General features: G+C 33.3%; 1 protein-coding gene across 7 annotated transcripts in view; it reads left to right on the top strand.

The window, feature by feature from the left end:
* LOC139492027 (PR domain zinc finger protein 1-like) overlaps positions 1–10,265 on the top strand; it is a 116,891-nt gene extending 106,626 nt beyond the window's left edge. For all 7 annotated transcript variants that reach the window (XM_071280082.1, XM_071280081.1, XM_071280079.1 and 4 more), the window contains one exon: positions 5,285–10,265. In XM_071280082.1, coding sequence (XP_071136183.1) covers positions 5,285–7,170 — 1,886 coding nt within the window. In that variant the 3' untranslated portion in view covers positions 7,171–10,265. The remainder of the gene's footprint in view (positions 1–5,284) is intronic.
* Positions 10,266–18,034: the final 7,769 nt, after the last annotated feature.

The raw sequence follows: 18,034 nt of genomic DNA, 5'->3' as shown, positions 1-18,034 counted from the left end.
TAAACAGTCACCTTGAATGTCAAATGTTTAGGAATAAGGTTGTGGAAATTTAAAAAAAAGGGGGAGGGGGTCCAATTTGTTTTAATCAGGTTATCTTTGATTTGATAAGCTGAATTGAGACGAGAGGAAGACTATTTATTGTGGAATCATTTATTTTTCCTGGATTAAGGAATAATCAAATTTTAATGGATGATTGATTTTTTAGGGGTATTAAGTTGGTATTCATTTAGCCCCTGTCAAATTTGTACTTTGCTAAAAAAAGTTGATTTGTAGTTAATCTTAATTTAACGAAAAAATTGGTATGGTAGGGAAAAATAACAAATTCACAGGATACCATTTTGTGTAGTATCTTCCTTCATAATAAAATTGTTTTTTTTTGGAGGGAAAACAAAGTTTGGGAAAGTGTTGATATCAATTTTCATATATTTATACATTTCATAACCCTGAGGTTTATTATTGGAACAAATCTGAGTCCATTTACTCCCCCCCCCCTCCCTCCTCCCCTTTAAACTTTGTCCTTATGACCTGTACTCTCTAAACCTTGTAACTTATGGATAGAAAAGGTACTCAGTAGAATTTAACAAGAGTACTTAACCACTTCCCAAAGTTGACAAACAGTGAAAAAATATCGTTCATTTTTAGGATAAACCCCAATATGCCTATTTGACAAATAAAGTAGACATTTTTTTTCTGTTTTATGAGAATTTTTACCATGGTTCATATTATTCCTTATTCCTCTGTGGAAAGTACAGATATTTTTAGGTCTTTATTAAGAATTTTAACAGGGTCTATAAAATAAACAATGAATGAGTCGATATGATGTATTTGTTAACTATATTGTTTTTGACAATGAGGTCCTTTGGAAAGTTATAATTAATACAATATAATTTCTTCCTGTTTAGAACAAGTGTATTTTAGTAGCATTATTTATTTTTTCTATGTCATACAATTAGGTTTTCCTATGACCATCACCTTAAAAGATCCTTAAAGCAAACTTTTTAATCTCTTTTCACCTATTTTTGAATTTCAGATTTTACATATAATCTTTTAAGTGGGTTGCTATTGTAGTAAATGTTCCTTTTTATCAATGAGTGTTTCTTTTTGGAATACTGGGTTGAGGCTACTAAACTGATTTTATTCCTCGTAATTGGGAAAGTTTGTTAGCACTGAAAAAGGATAGTTTAATTGAATAGCTGATTAATCCATGTAAAAACCTAGTGGTCATGACTAAACATATGCTTATTACATTTTGTAGTTAAGATGAAATTATCCCCTAAAAAATCAGCAAATTATCTCCCTTTCAACAAATTATGAGTGTGGAATTTTATTTGCTCACACCATGCAATCCCTTCAAATGGGGATAATATTAACATTCTTGCCCTTTAGAGAGGTAAGACATTTTGGTAGTCCCCTTTTATTCATAAATTATCAACCCCTAATTACCATGAAAATGTCTGCTCATGGTTACTAAATAGTCATCAGCACTGGTAACTTTTCTGGGTGATGGATATTAGAAGTTTTACTGTCATGTCTTGAAGAAAAAAATGAAAGGTGAAGAGGAGCTAAAGGCCAAGTTTTATTGTTTCATAAGATATTTTTAGGTTTTTACTGCTTGATTAATATTAGAATTTTTGTCTGACGATTCTGTGAAACATGATGAAAATTACCGTCATTTCTAAATCCATAAAACTTCTAGAAATTAATACTCTTGAAAAACAAGTAATTAATAAGAAAAGGCTACAAAGAGCACAGAATTTTTTATGACTATTGTCTTGTTTGGTGAAAGGTACAAGAGAACTCTATTATCAATTTTTTGTATGATTAATTTTACTGATGCTAGCTTAGGGTGCGTTTGATATTATTTGGATTTTTTTCCTTTGGAATTTCAAAGGAACTAAAAACGATGAAATAAGTTAATGAAAATGGTTTATAGCATCTCGTTTTTTGTAATTGTTTTTTATTTGTGCTTAAAGCTAAGACGTTTCATTTTAGATTTTATGAAACTATTTCCTAATAAAAATAGAATTATGAGCCATTGATATTAAATACAGATAAAAGGATATACGGGATTATGTTAATGCAACAGTATAAACCACATTACAAAAATAAAAAACAAAAATCCTGTCAAGAAAATGTCAATAGGTGAATTATAAAAAAAAATTTAAAAAATTGTGAATTTGTTGAACAATAATTAAAAAAATTTAATACCAAAAATTAAAAGTGTATAAAAAATTTCAAAGGATAATTAAGTACACATGTCAGCAAAGATTAAAATATTAATCAACAAAATTACAAGCCTAATATTAACTTATTATAATTAAGAAGTTAATTTATTTCTTTATAAAATCACCAACATCATCCATCGTCCATTAAATACCTGACTTTTATTATATTTTAATACCAAACTTGCAGTTTTAATATCAATCAGTGAAAAAATACCGACCAAGAATGGCGTGTTCTGTATGCTTTAACTTAATAATAATTTCTGACAAGAAACTCGATACTTGCCCCTAATTATGGGGTTTAACAACTTTCTCTTCATAACCATTCTCCGATATTTAACCGGAAAGAATTTATATCAAATCCTCACAACACAAGCTTTTATTCGAAATCATTAAAACTGGTGAAGCGAAAATAATTTGAAATATCATCATTAAAAGTAAAAATCACAGATGTTTGTGAAAAATAATTCTAGTACATTTGCTTGATTGACTTCTTTGGTCCAAGTAAGGTCGTGAAATTTTGTCCGTAGAAAGGTTTCTATGTTTGTTAAGGTAAAGAACAAAGATGTAATTGCATAATTAAAATAAGATGATTATTACAAAGCATAAAATTGTCATCCAAAAGATTTTATCTGTATAAAAAAAAAAATTCAGGCGATTATTGAAAATTATCTTCATGGACCAATCAGCAGGCTTAATCAATGACCAGCATATCCATTGTCAGTTCTTTCAATATTTTGATACTTATCAACATCAATTTGTTATGGATGTTGGAAAATAAGCTCTTCAATTTGTTTTTAAATTTCATCTTAAATATTGATTCTGAATAAATACATGTGACCAAATGTAATTGATAGTATGGTGGCCCATTTAAGTCATAGCAAGGAAAGACTTCTTTGACTACTTCACAAATTACAATGTAAATGTTCTCTTTTACTTTTTCAATTCCTTTAACTTACGAGACAAACTTTTTACAACCTATATATGTGATACTTTCTTGTCGTTAATATGCAAGAAAAACTTAGCACTAGATCTAGCTCTCAATCAGTCGTAAATTTTTGATACAAACAGTTTTAGCATCTCTTTCTCTCAGGGTTAAAGTGGTTTAACTTCGTATTCTTATTTTAATTTTGCAACTTGTTTTAACCCCAACCTGATAAAAAAGAAGACTTCTAGAAAAAGCTTTACATTTGTACCTCCTCTAAATAGATAAATAAAGAACTGCTGAACCAACTCCTCTAAATTTCGTGTTGGTAGAGATCCTTTCTCCAAATAGATATAACTTTTGGCAAAGAACACATTATTCAATATATATTAAAACCTTCATAGAAAATAATTGATCTAGTCTTGGTACGAGCAGAAGTCAACAAATTTTACAGCTGTATATAGATATAGCATCAATATGTTTTCCCTTCATCAATATGACTTTGGTCTAGTTTAACGAATCGTCATTGTATGATTCAACCTCCAGGAGACATGAGTAATTCGCCAAAACAAAGCCAGAAAAAAAATGGCGTTCTCATTATCGGAATCATCCTTTATTATTTGATTGAGAATTAAAATCAAGTAGTTGCACAAAGTCAAGATATTTTTTCGTCAGTGGTGAGAAATTGATTTTGAATTAATTAACAAACATAACAAAAAAAATGTTCGCCCGTTCGTAATAAGGGAGCACTGAGAACATTCCTTTTCTGAAGTGAAAACGAAAATAATGGCGAGTGTCTATCATCTCTTTGAAGCCATCGGATAATTGACTGTTAACAAGTCGCCTATTAATGTCAAGTACTCTTTCTTTGAATTAGAACACCGAGCTCTCTTTACCAAGACAAACAAACAGTTATATAAAACACTCTTACAAGTGATTTGTCAAGTACGAGCCGGTATTATCATTTTCTATTTCGTTAGACTTCAGTTTTATTCAACTATTATATAAAGTGATTGCATGCATACTTCACAAAGATGAGACTTGGGTCTATTCATTAGGCTAAAGCACTGTCAAGAGTCTATATCGTTATAACGTTGATTTTTTTTTTTAATTTGCTGATTGTAATTTTGTAAAAGTTTTCGCTGGAAGTGTTTTGTAGAAAAGATATTTTTTTGGATGAGACACCTGTATCAACATTGAGGTTGACATTATGACATTTTAATGCTCAAATTTAAATGAAATTAAAAGTTAAAAATTTTTAAATTGAAATTTAAGAATCTTCCTACAGTTTTATTTTCTTTCGAAAATTAACATTTGAAGAAATTTCTGCTCTAATGGTTAAAGCCTTTGAATATGAAATGAGAAATTTTATTTTGTCAACTTCTAAATAGCTAGAAAAGCAAGATTTTGGCACATTTTCTGCATGTACTGTTTCTCTAAATATGAAGTAACTTAAATCATTATTATAGTTCAAAGACATTCACAAAACAAATGTTTAAAGTTCAGCACAGCTTAATCATAAATCTTTTAAAATGTCTTTACCTTTCAAAATACATAAGAACCCAATTTTTTTTACAAAGATTGTATATTCCATGCCCTACTTCAACTCTTTGACCTTTCCTTCTCCTTTCCATCTGCCTCCAAACTGTCTTTTATATAAAGACTTAAAATTGAACCCCAAATCATCTAAATCTGCGTTATTATTTAATTTTTACCCTATTGAATTTACTTAGGTTTTAATATAAGAGGAGCTCTGATAATTTTCGATTGTAACCAGGTGCATTTGATCAATTGGAATATGATGGAGTTTTTTCAGCTACACCCATTTTATTCTATAGGGCACTATGAGGATAAAGTGCTGCCACCATTATGAGGCAAATGTATTCAAAGTTAAAATTGCATTGAATACCAAAGTAACAAGCAAAGAATATGTTTTCAACTTTGAAATTTCTTCAGATTTAACCTAAATGGTTGATAGATGCCTTCCTTATACTAAAGCAAAAGGGAGATAATTATAAAAAAATCTTAGGAATTTAAAAATTGCATACTTATGATAAACTTTATATATAATGGAACTTTTTGTGTATAAAAACAGTATACTAGTCAAATATTATATAGTTTTCTTTTATCTTTTCAGGACGGCAGATGTTAGAAAGACAAATCCCAATGCCGAAGCCATTCCTACCAATCTGTCCTAATCGACCAATGTTCAAAGAGGCACTGCCAGAACTGAAGCCAGACATTGAGAGGTCGCCAAAGGAAAAATGTATGGTTGAAACTGATTACAGTCAGGGTGATGGATATGCAATTGATTATAGCATGCACAAACGTGACGGTAGTCCCACAAGTGATGACAATGATCACCATGACAACAAAAACAAATCAAGATGTGGAACACCAGACGACAAGTATGATAGTGGCAAAGAAAATGAACAGGTCTCACCAATTCAGAACAGCCCAACCAGTATTTTCCCTGGTCAAAATAGAACAATAGCTCATAGTACACCAAAAAAGAACTCGGGCATAATTGAAAACTTATTGTACAAGAAAATGAAAGAATCAGGTGAAGAAATACCAGAAAAGATGTTAAATGGCGGCAATGTGTTTCCAATGAACAAGTCTAGTCTAGACGTAAAACCTCAGATCACACCAGCTCATGAACATAAGGTAAAGATGGAACAGTTTCCAGAGAAGCAAACTCCTGAACAAATGCCACAGTTCAATCCGTTCTTTCCATATCCTCCTAAGTTCATGCCACCGAGTCCATTTATGGACAAGTCACCAATGCAACAGTTTATGAGTAGAACAGAAGAGTTTAACAAAATGATGACACAAGGTATGGGAAAAATGCCGTCGTCTGGTCCGCCATTATACTTCCCGACACCAACAATGCCTGGGATGTATCCTATGCCAGGAATGTTTCCATTCCCTCCTTATCATCCTGGGCTAGCTTGGCAGATGTACCCACAATTCCATCCTGGTCATCCAATGGCCAATCAGCAACAGATGTCACCACCCTTCCATCCGATTGGACAGCAGCCTGATCAAGTACTCAACCTTAGCAAGCCTAAGATTGATTCTAGAGGTCACAGGTCATTGCCATATCCATTACGTAAGCGAGATGGAAAGATGCATTATGAATGCAACGTTTGTTCAAAGACTTTTGGACAGTTATCCAACCTCAAAGTTCACCTGCGCACACATACTGGTGAACGTCCTTTTGTTTGCCAGACATGTGGTAAAGGCTTCACACAACTTGCACACTTACAGAAACATCATCTGGTACACACTGGGGAGAAACCACACGAATGTCAAGTGTGCGGGAAACGTTTCAGTTCAACTAGCAACCTCAAAACACACATGCGTTTACATAGTGGAGAAAAGCCATTCCATTGTAAATTGTGCCCTGCTAAATTCACTCAATTCGTCCATCTAAAGCTTCATAAAAGACTGCACACAAATGAGCGACCCTACGAGTGTCCTCAGTGTAATCGTAAATACATTAGTGCTAGTGGACTCAAAACTCATTGGAAGACGGGTAACTGTATCCCGTCTGGGATGAATATAGACTATAATGCTCTGTTAGAGAACACACACCAGTCTATATTGAGTCGTGACAGATTAGATAATTTAGATGACAGCACCTTGTCTCAGGAAGTTCGGGAACAAATTGAACTCAGTATCATGAACAGTACAAACAATCAAAGTGTTTTTGACAATCCAAACAGCAACTCATATGACAATGAGTCAAACTCATTTGACAATCATAATAATTCATACAGCCATCAGACCTCATATGATCCAGAGAGTTCTAATCATCTCCGTCTAAACAGCTGTAATACTAGTGAGAATGGCAGCGAGGATGAGGAAGAGGTTAAAGATCACATGACCATGAATATGGAATCCGACCAAGATACTAATGACAATTATACTAAACCGATTCATTATTTGAGTCCTTCGCCAAGGATGGTTTCACCTCCGACATCATTGTCTCACAGTGTAGAAGCGATTACTGCATCATAAACAATTTGTGTTGGTTCCAGCTGACAAAGCTTCTAATACCCAGTAAATCAGTGTAGTGCATTTAAACTTTTTTTTAAGTCATACCTATGTAGGGCACAGATTATTGCATTTATATGAAAGGTTGTATTGTTCTGCTAAGTTTTCAAAGTCCCAAAAATTGTTGCCAAAGGAAACGACATCTAGTCATTGTAATATTATTGCACATGTATAATCAGCAATTGCACATTTAGGTCAGATGTTATTATTGCACAGTAAACTTACTAAATATAAGCATGCATTTGCATTTAGTCTCAATGAATAAAAATTAAGCTAATATCTTGTCAATCATTTTCTATATATTTTGATAGATACAACATAATAATTTTAAAATTGTTTATGATTGTTTTGTAACTAGGGGCAATGAAATAAAGTATTGAAAACAAATTGTGAGATCTGTTTGTTTCAGATTTTAACCTATTTGTGAACATGAAACAATCATGACATATTTTGTTTTGATAAATTTATGTTTTCTTGTTATTTATTTGTAAATACTTTTGATTATTTTTTTTTAAGATTTGTTTTTTATTTGCAATCAAAGTGAGTGCCATAGGATTCTGGGTGCCATGAAAAATTATCTTCGTATGATATTTGTAAAATTTGAAAAAAGAAAGATTTTTAGATCATTGATTTTTTAAAAATTTAAAACAAAAGATGCATTTTTTTTAAATTCCAGACTCTTTTTCTTCTGTGACTTAGGCAGCATTTTTTTTATGTATATATGTGTTTTTTATTTATAATTGGAGTGAACCAATAAATTTGGTCGTTTTGGGAGTATGACTTCTGGTCTTTAGTTATTCTAACCAAGGTTTTAGAGTGCCATATTTAACTCTTAGTGATTTTGATTTTTGTTTATACTGTAATACAAGCATAATATCCATTATTCTATTAATATAACATGTGCATGCTTCTAAATTTGTCCAAATTTAGGAAAAGTATATAAAAGGCACAGTTGACAATCTAGGTTTTTCTAACATTTATAAATCTACTTTTATGATAATTTACACAAAATATTGTTTTTAAAAAGTGACATATGTGCATAATTGTCTATAGATTTAACATATGTGCATAGATTTTTTAAAGAAGAGTTATTATAAGAAGCTCATGTGTTAAAAACTTTACCAAACATTAATTTTCAATGCTTTACATATTTTGAAGTCTTTTATAGTCTCAACGATTGCAACATTTTCAACCATGCTTCTGACATAGAAAAAGTCAAACTTAAATTATCAAAAAATTGAAAATTGAATCAATTTTCCTGAAAATGTATAGATATTTTATTTTCAAGGGTTATTTTTGGCAGACTTGTTAAAGTAAATGATTTACAACGCTATAAGTCATATTTTTTTTCCACCATAGGGAAATTTACTAATCTGAAACATTAAGTTAAATATTATTATACTAAATTGTAAACTTGATAGGGGATTATTCTCTCATACGTTCTAATATGACAATCATATTGTGAATAAAGTGTCCTTATACAGCAATAAAATGAGATTGCTTTCTTATCGGGACTGAATATCATCATACAATATAATATACCTGAACAGGAAAGAAAAAAGACGAAAGTCGTTACAGCTTTGTGCAATTATGTGGGGGATAAAAACTGTCTTAAATTTCAATTCTTAAAAGTGTTTTAATGCATTTTACCTCAATTTTGTAAATTAATATCGGTTACATTAATTGATAATTTCAATTGTATCTATCAAGAGAGCTTGTTATTAACAGGTGTTTTGGATGATTAGTACAAGTTTAATGTTTTAACACGGTGACGTTTTAAGTCTCTGGTGCGATTATTCATTTCACTTTGTCTTATTCCCCAATGAAAGGTTACATGATGCTGTTATTATAGTCAAATGAATGAGGATAGGAAATTGGCGAGTTTTCCATTCTCTCCGATCTCTCGACCTCCATTAACTAGACAAATAATATTCCGTATGCATCACTTAGTGCCACTTGTTAACTAAGTAAGAATCAAAAGGCTGTTTCATCAAAATCAACCATTATAACAAAACTTGTCAAACATTTGATTCTAGAACGAGATATGATCATGTTGAAAAATATTTATACAATTAAGCTGTTTATAGTCTTCTATTGTGAAAGTTTACTTTTTACTGTAAAGCGAACATATTTCAATTTCTGTTCAAAAGGATGTCAATATTTGTCAAGTTTTGATTTTATTTATGTCTGTGTTTCCGGTAGTAATATCCGAGACCGGTAATAGGAGTTTTATTGAGACCTATGGTCTTAGAGAAAGGATGGTTTAATTGATATGTCATTCTGGTGTACTGCTTTAATTCTCTATTGTTAAATGTCATGATTAAAAGGTTTGCAAAGAACAAACATGGCTTCCGTAAGGAATTGAAATAAAGACGTTTGAGAGATATTTAAAATGTTTGTTTTTGTGAATCAGTTTGTTTTCAGTAATACGCTTTTGATAAACAGATAGCAAAATGTTTTCAGTAATACTCTTTTGATATACAGATAGCAAAAATAAAATCATTGAATTTGAAAACACAATTAATGTTAGATTTTTTTCAGTTGCAATAGTAAATGCTTTAGTGTCTTCTCAATGCAATTAAAACAATTCAATAGATTTGAAAACTGTAAAATCTAGCAGTATTGAAAGTGGTTTAATTTGAAGTTTTTTATTTTGAAGTTTTTTATTTTGAAATTAATCAGCCCATTTATCAACAATATTCCAGAACATTAACTAGTGAAAGATATTATTGATATGTTTGCAGAAATATTAAAATAGAAATAAACCACATTAAACAAAAAAGTTTGTAACTACATGTAGATACCAGAAATATTGCATTTTTCTAAATCAAATTTTTCATAAATCATACTAGCTTGTATCAGTTCATTGGTAGATTGGAACTACTGTTACCATTTGATTTTATACATTAAGGGAACCAGTTGTATTTTGTACTGTATATTGCATTTGTTATGTGTGCACACTATCAGAGGACCATGCCATGTTAACTATTTAACCTTGTGTTTAAAGGTTGTTTTTTTTGTTACAAAAATCAAAAATAAAAGAGTATTATGTATGAAAAGTTTTTGTTTTATCTTATATATACAATACTATGGAGTTGGTAACTTTAATTCAGAATACTTTACTCCTCAACAAAGAAGTTGCAGAGGGGATGAAAAGGATTTCGAATAAATTGAAATGTAGGGTATACATCAATGACACAGCAGTCAAAAACACAGATGATAAAAACAAATCTGCCTGTATTATGGTCTGTAAACCCTGAAAATACCAATGTAAACTCCATCGACCCTCATCAATTTTTAGAACAATATTTCGCAATGATCAGATGACGAAACATGTTCATAACATGAAGGACATTGGTCAAAAGTCAAGGTCACAAATATATAATTTTAGGTTTGGACAAGAAAGCTCTTAGTATTTGAAAAGGTGATATCAAATGGTTTTGGAGGATAGATACATCAGGTCTAGACTCGATATCAAATGGTTTTGGAGGATATATACATCAGGTCTAGTCTCGATATCAAATGGTTTTGGAGGATATATACATCAGGTCTAGTCTCGATATCAAATGGTCTTGGAGGATAGATACGCCAGGTCTAGTCTCGATATCAAATGGTTTTGGAGGATAGATACATCAGGTCTAGTCTCGATATCAAATGGTTTTGGAGGATATATACATCAGGTCTAGTCTCGATATCAAATGGTTTTGGAGGATATATACATCAGGTCTAGTCTCGATATCAAATGGTTTTGGAGGATATATACATCAGGTCTAGTCTCGATATCAAATGGTTTTGGAGGATATATACATCAGGTCTAGTCTCGATATCAAATGGTTTTGGAGGATATATACATCCGGTCTAGTCTCGATATCAAATGGTCTAGGAGGATAGATACATCAGGTCTAGTCTCGATATCAAATGGTTTTGGAGGATAGATACATCAGGTCTAGTCTCGATATCAAATGGTCTTGGAGATTATATACATCAGGTCTAGTCTCGATATCAAATGGTTTTGGAGGATAGATACGCCAGGTCTAGTCTCGATATCAAATGGTTTTGGAGGATATATACATCAGGTCTAGTCTCGAAATCAAATGGTTTTGGAGGATATATACATCAGGTCTAGTCTCGATATCAAATGGTCTTGGAGGATAGATACATCAGGTCTAGTCTCGATATCAAATGGTCTTGGAGGATATATACATCAGGTCTAGTCTCGATATCAAATGGTTTTGGAGGATATATACATCAGGTCTAGTCTCGATATCAAATGGTTTTGGAGGATATATACATCAGGTCTAGTCTCGATATCAAATGGTTTTGGAGGATAGATACATCAGGTCTAGTCTCGATATCAAATGGTCTTGGAGGATATATACATCAGGTCTAGTCTCGATATCAAATGGTTTTGGAGGATAGATACATCAGGTCTAGTCTCGATATCAAATGGTTTTGGAGGATAGATACGCCAGGTCTAGTCTCGATATCAAATGGTTTTGGAGGATATATACATCAGGTCTAGTCTCGATATCAAATGGTTTTGGAGGATATATACATCAGGTCTAGTCTCGATATCAAATGGTTTTGGAGGATATATACATCAGGTCTAGTCTCGATATCAAATGGTTTTGGAGGATATATACATCAGGTCTAGTCTCGATATCAAATGGTCTTGGAGGATAGATACGCCAGGTCTAGTCTCGATATCAAATGGTTTTGGAGGATATATACATCAGGTCTAGTCTCGATATCAAATGGTTTTGGAGGATATATACATCAGGTCTAGTCTCGATATCAAATGGTTTTGGAGGATATATACACCAGGTCTAGTCTCGATATCAAATGGTTTTGGAGGATATATACATCAGGTCTAGTCTCGATATCAAATGGTCTTGGAGGATAGATACGCCAGGTCTAGTCTCGATATCAAATGGTTTTGGAGGATATATACATCAGGTCTAGTCTCGATATCAAATGGTCTAGGAGGATAGATACGCCAGGTCTAGTCTCGATATCAAATGGTTTTGGAGGATATATACATCAGGTCTAGACTCGATATCAAATGGTTTTGGAGGATATATACGCCAGGTCTCTATACCAAAATGATTTGGGAGGAAAGATACATCAGGTCTCGATATGAAATCTGAAATGGTTTGGGATGACAGGTTTATCAGTTTTCGATATCAAATGATGTGGGAGGAAAGATACATCAGGTCTCGATATCAAATGGTTTGGGAGGATAGATACATCAGGTCTCGATATCAAATTGTTTAGGAGGATATATAGATACATAAGGTCTCGATACCAAATGGTTTGGGAGGATAGATACATAAGGTCTTGATATCAAATGGTTTGGGTTGATATCAGATGGTTTGGGAGGATAGATGCATCAGGTCTTGATATCAAATGGTTTGGGAGAACAGATACGCCAGGACTCCATATTAAATGGTCTGGGATGACAGGTTTATCAGGTCTCGATATCAAATGGTTTGGGATGATAGCTACGTCAGGGCTCGATACAAAATGGGTTGGGAGGATAGATACGTCAGGTCTCGATATCAAATAGGTTGGGAGGATAGACACGTCAGGTCTCAATACCAAATGGTTTGGGAGGATTGCTACATCAGGTCTCGATACCAAATGGTTTGGGATAGATACATCAGGTCTTGATACAAAATGGTTTGGGTTGATATCAAATGGTTTGGGAGGATAGATGCATCAGGTCTCGATATCAAATGGTTTGGGAGAACAGATACGCCAGGTCTCGATATCAAATGGTCTGTAATGACAGGTTTATCGGGTCTAGATATCAAACGGGTTGGGCAAAATAGATACGTCAGGTCTCGATATCAAATGATTTGGGATGACAGGTTTATCAGGTCTCGATATTAAATGGTTTGGGAGGATAGATAAATCAGGTCTTGATTAGCAAATGATTTGGGAGAAAAGATACATCAGGTCTCGATATCAAATTGTTTGGGAGGATATGATACATCAGGTCTCGATATCAAATGGTTTGGGACGATAGATACATCAGGTCTCGATACCAAATGGTTTGGGAGGATAGATACATCAGGTCTTGATATCAAATGGTTTGGGAGAACAGATACGCCAGGTCTCGATATCAAATGGTCTGGGATGACAGGTTTATCAGATCTCGATATCAAATAGTTTGGGAGGATAGCTAAGTCAGGTCTCGATACCAAATGGGTTGGGAGGATAGATACGTCAGATCTCGATATCAAATGGTTTGGGAGGATATCTACATCAGGTCTCGATATCAAATGATTTGGGAGGATAGCTACGTCAGGTCTCGATATCAAATGGTTTGGGAGGATAGCTACGTCAGGTCTCGATATCAAATGATTTGGGAGGATAAATACGTCAGGTCTAGATACCAAATGGTTTGGGATAGATACATCAGGTCTCGATACCAAATGGTTGGGGAGGATAGATGCATCAGGTCTCGATATCAAATGGTCGGACCGAGAAATTCATTTGGTGTTGAAATCAATTAGTCTTGGAGAGAGGTTCATCGAATCTTGGTACCAAATGGTCTGCGAAAAAAAGGTACATCTTGTCTCGATATCAACTGTTCAGGAAGGATAGATCTTTTCTCGATATTAATTGCTCCGGAAGTATGGGTACATTTTGTCTCGATATGAATTGCCCATTGCTTAGCAAGGTTAAGACCATCTTGTCTTGATATGAACTACTCATTGCTAGTGAAGGATAGTACATCTTGTCTATATCAACTGGTCAGTGCTAAGGAAGGATGTGTGTAACTTGTCTCGATTTCAACTGGTCATTGCTAAAGAAGGATTAGTACATCTTGTCTATATCAACTGATCAATGCTAAGGAAGGATGTGTGTAACTTGTCTCGATTTCAACTGCTCATTGCTAAAGAAGGATTAGTACATCTTGTCTCGATATTGACGACTCAGGAAGGATGGGTAAGTATTGTCTCGATATGAACTATTCATTGCTAGTGAAGGATGGATACAACTTGTCTCGATATCAACTGTTCATTGCTAAAGAAATGATGGGTACATATTATCTCGATATTGACGACTCAGGAAGGATCGGTACATCTTTGAGTCGATATCAACCGCCCAGGAAGACGAAGTACGTTTTGTTCTTGATATCTCTTACTCATGAATGACCTGTACGTTTTGTCTCGATATCACCGCTCAGGAAGTTCAGAATGTTTTGTCTTGATATCTGTTGCTCAGGAATGATGGACATATCTTGTCTAAATATCAATTGCTCCGGAAGGATGGATACTTCTTGTCTGAATATCAATTGCTCCGTAAGGATATGCATGTCCATCTTGTCTCAATATCAATTGCTCAGAAAGTAAGGCACATCTTTTCTCGATATTGATTACAAAAAGGATAAGTACATCTTGTCTCGATATCAATTACTCAGAAAGTAAGGCACATCTTTTCTCGATATTGATTACAAAAAGAATAAGTACATCTTGTCTCGATATCAATTGCTCAGAAAGTAAGGCACATCTTTCTCGATATTGATTACAAAAAGGATAAGTACATCTTGTCTCGATATTAGTTGCTACGTACGGGTGGTTACATCATGTCTCGATGTTAATTTGCTCAGGACGGGACAGGTTCGTTTTGATTTTGTCTCGATATCAGTTGCCCAGGCAGATAGGCACATCTTGTCTTGATATCAATTACTCCGGAAAGATAGGTACATCTTGTCTTGATATCAACTAACTGGATTAAATATAGTGAAAACAACCAATCTTATGGAAAGATTTTTTTCTTATTACTAGACGTTACCAAGAGGAAAATGTTGATAACATGATTATCATGGTTAAACATGTGATTATATGATAATCAGGTCTCTCCTTGAAGGGCCTCACCAAAGATAAACACATATGTAGTCTTAGATGCATGATTTTTTAGGCCATTAGTTTTCCTGTTTGGATTGTTTTACATTTGTCATTTCGGGACCTTCTATTGCCTACCATGCGGTATGGGCTTTGGTCATTGTTAAAGGCTGTACGGTGACATAAAGTTGTTAATTTCTGTGTCATTTTGCCTCTTGTGAAGAGTTGTCTCATTGGCAATCATACCACATCCTCTTTTTTTTTTTATACATATGCAAATCTGATTTTGAAAATAACGTTATTTGTTGTTTTAATGATTTGTAAGATGATATTCAAATATGTTTATTTTATTTCACTACTTATCAAAAAAGTATAACATTCGTAGAACGTTTTATTACTACAATGTCGGAAATCGATGATGGAAAAGTTGTAACATGTTTCAAATTCTCACTTACCAATTAAGTTGAAAACAGATCGGAAATCAAACTTGAAATCGAAATCTTTTTTAAATGATTATGCGAATGATAGATATATACTACTAGACACTCCGTAACAAACTGAACAACTAGGTCGGAGCAAGAAAAATGGGGGGAAAAATAGCAGATCCATCACTGCAAGATTGAATTAGTCCTTGAAGTCCGCAACATCTACCCAGACAGTACTAGGGATTCTAAAAAGGGGGAGGGCGTGTGTGTTACTTATCTGTATTTTTCATTATTTTTTACACATTTGTTTATGAAAAAACTTCAACATTTGATAATAATGTAAATTTGGATTTGAGTATTGGAACACGTGATGACCCGGCCGGTCAAATGAAATATAAGTAGTTCCTTTAGGTTTATTTCAGAATGCTCGTTCTTGAGTGTGCTATCATTTCGACTTTACACTTTTATCGAAGTTTTATTTGCTACGTTCAGTTTTGGCCTGTAGCAGGTTTCAATTGTTCATGTTTTTTCTGTGTCCTTGGTTTTACAAACGGCATTATCATTTGACGGTTAAACCTGTTCTACAAAGGAACTTAATTGGGCCGAAAAATACCAATTTCAGAGAGTCATGGGTGAACATATTAGAAATACTAAGAGATATATTATATATTGTATAACTAGATTCGTACTAACACTGGACAATAATATTGGTATCAATTTCTCCCTAGCGTCTTTAGCAAAATAGTATGAGCATCTTTGGTGACAAAACCGTGGGAAATTGCATTACGGCTTAATGTTTTAAGTACTTTAAGGGAATTTTTAGATGTTATCAATGGAAAGTTCTTAATTCTTGTAAACATGACAATCGGATGTGTGAGCTCATCGTTTTTTTCACCATCTTAAATTTCTATCAGAATTTTGTTTCTCTTCTCTTTGGCGACAACAGTTTCATCTCTTAAAAAAAAATAACCATATCAGATTAATTGTTATCTAGTAAATTATCTTAGATAAATTGTTATCCCATGGATTCACAAGGAAAAAGTGATATTAGATATTAAAGGTTTACCATGATGTTTAGTCACTAACACGTAAGGTATTGACTTTATGACCCCTGGTCATTTTAGAAAAAAAAGTTTTATTTTTTCGTATTCATGGATGAGTCGTCGGTAGCGTGAGGAACAACATTTGTCAGTGAAAGTCACAGAGGTATAGGTTCTCATATTACAATTTAACTACTTTATCTTTTAATTTCTAATTCATTTGAAATTAATGAATTGAAAAAAACGCGGAAATCACGTGACTTTTTTATGTATAAGACGAAAAGATTCAAATGTAATAGAGATACCAGTATAATGAAGTCTTGGTAAAATCTGTTTACATTTTTGCTTTCATCTTATTTAAACAAAGTATAAAATTTCTCCTCATAATCACACTTCTCTTTAACATAAATTGACTAATTGTCATTTTTTTTCATTTTTTTTTTTCAAAACCACAGGCACTTGGAGCATAAATGCCCTTGTGTTTTAAATGATTTAGTTATCATTCTTATATAGTTTAACTTATTTTCGTTTATTTAATGTGCTCTTGTTCTTATTCATACGATATTACAATACAGGTAGTTTAATTAGTCTACCCCTCTATAAAGATTTATATTCCCGGCGCTTCTTACGATATATGCTTCGGTCGACGCTACACCCCAATAAAAATCTGTCAATTCTTAGATGAAAAAACAGCCATGACTGTCACTGACTTGCTATCCGTAACAGTTAAAGTAATGCATAGGAAAACAAGAATGTGTCCATAGTACACGGATGCCCCACTCGCACTATCATTTTCTATGTTCAGTGGACCGTGAAATTGGGGTCAAAATTATAATTTGGAATTATAATTAGAAAGATCATATCATAGGGAACATGTGTACTAAGTTTCAAGTTGATGTAACTTTAACTTCATTAAAAACTACCTTGACCAAAAACTTTAACCTGAACTTCGCACTATCATTTTCTATGTTCAATCATGAAATTAAGTGTTATAACAATCTGTTCGTTTGTTTTGCCCCACCTACGATAGTAGAGGGGCATTATGTTTTCTGGTCTGTGCGTCCGTTCGTCCGTCTGTCCCGCTCCAGGTTAAAGTTTTTGGTCAAGGTAGTTTTTGATGAAGTTGAAGTCCAATCAACTTGAAACTTAGTACACATGTTCCCTACAAAATGATCTTTCTAATTTTAATGCCAAATTAGAGTTTTTATCCCAATTTCACGGTCCACTGAACATAGGAAATGACAGTACGGATGGGACACCCGTGTACTATGGACACATTCTTGTTTCAAATGAAATTCGCCTTTTCAAAGAGGTTCGAGCTTGATGTTTTGTGAATTTGTACATCATCAATATATAAAGTTTGATAACGTTATGCAAAAGTAGTCTTCCACATACTACAATTCTTAAGGTATATGTACTCGAAAGTTTCAAGTGATGGGGTTTGGGATTGTTAAAAGCTTTTCAATTGGCCATTGAAGAAAAACGGCGACAAAAGTGAAAATTATATGTG

The sequence above is a fragment of the Mytilus edulis genome, chromosome 10 (assembly GCF_963676685.1).
Source record: "Mytilus edulis chromosome 10, xbMytEdul2.2, whole genome shotgun sequence".
NCBI lineage: Eukaryota > Metazoa > Mollusca > Bivalvia > Mytilida > Mytilidae > Mytilus > Mytilus edulis.
Note: the sequence above shows the minus strand (reverse complement) of the source record. Positions and strands in the feature narration are given on the sequence as shown.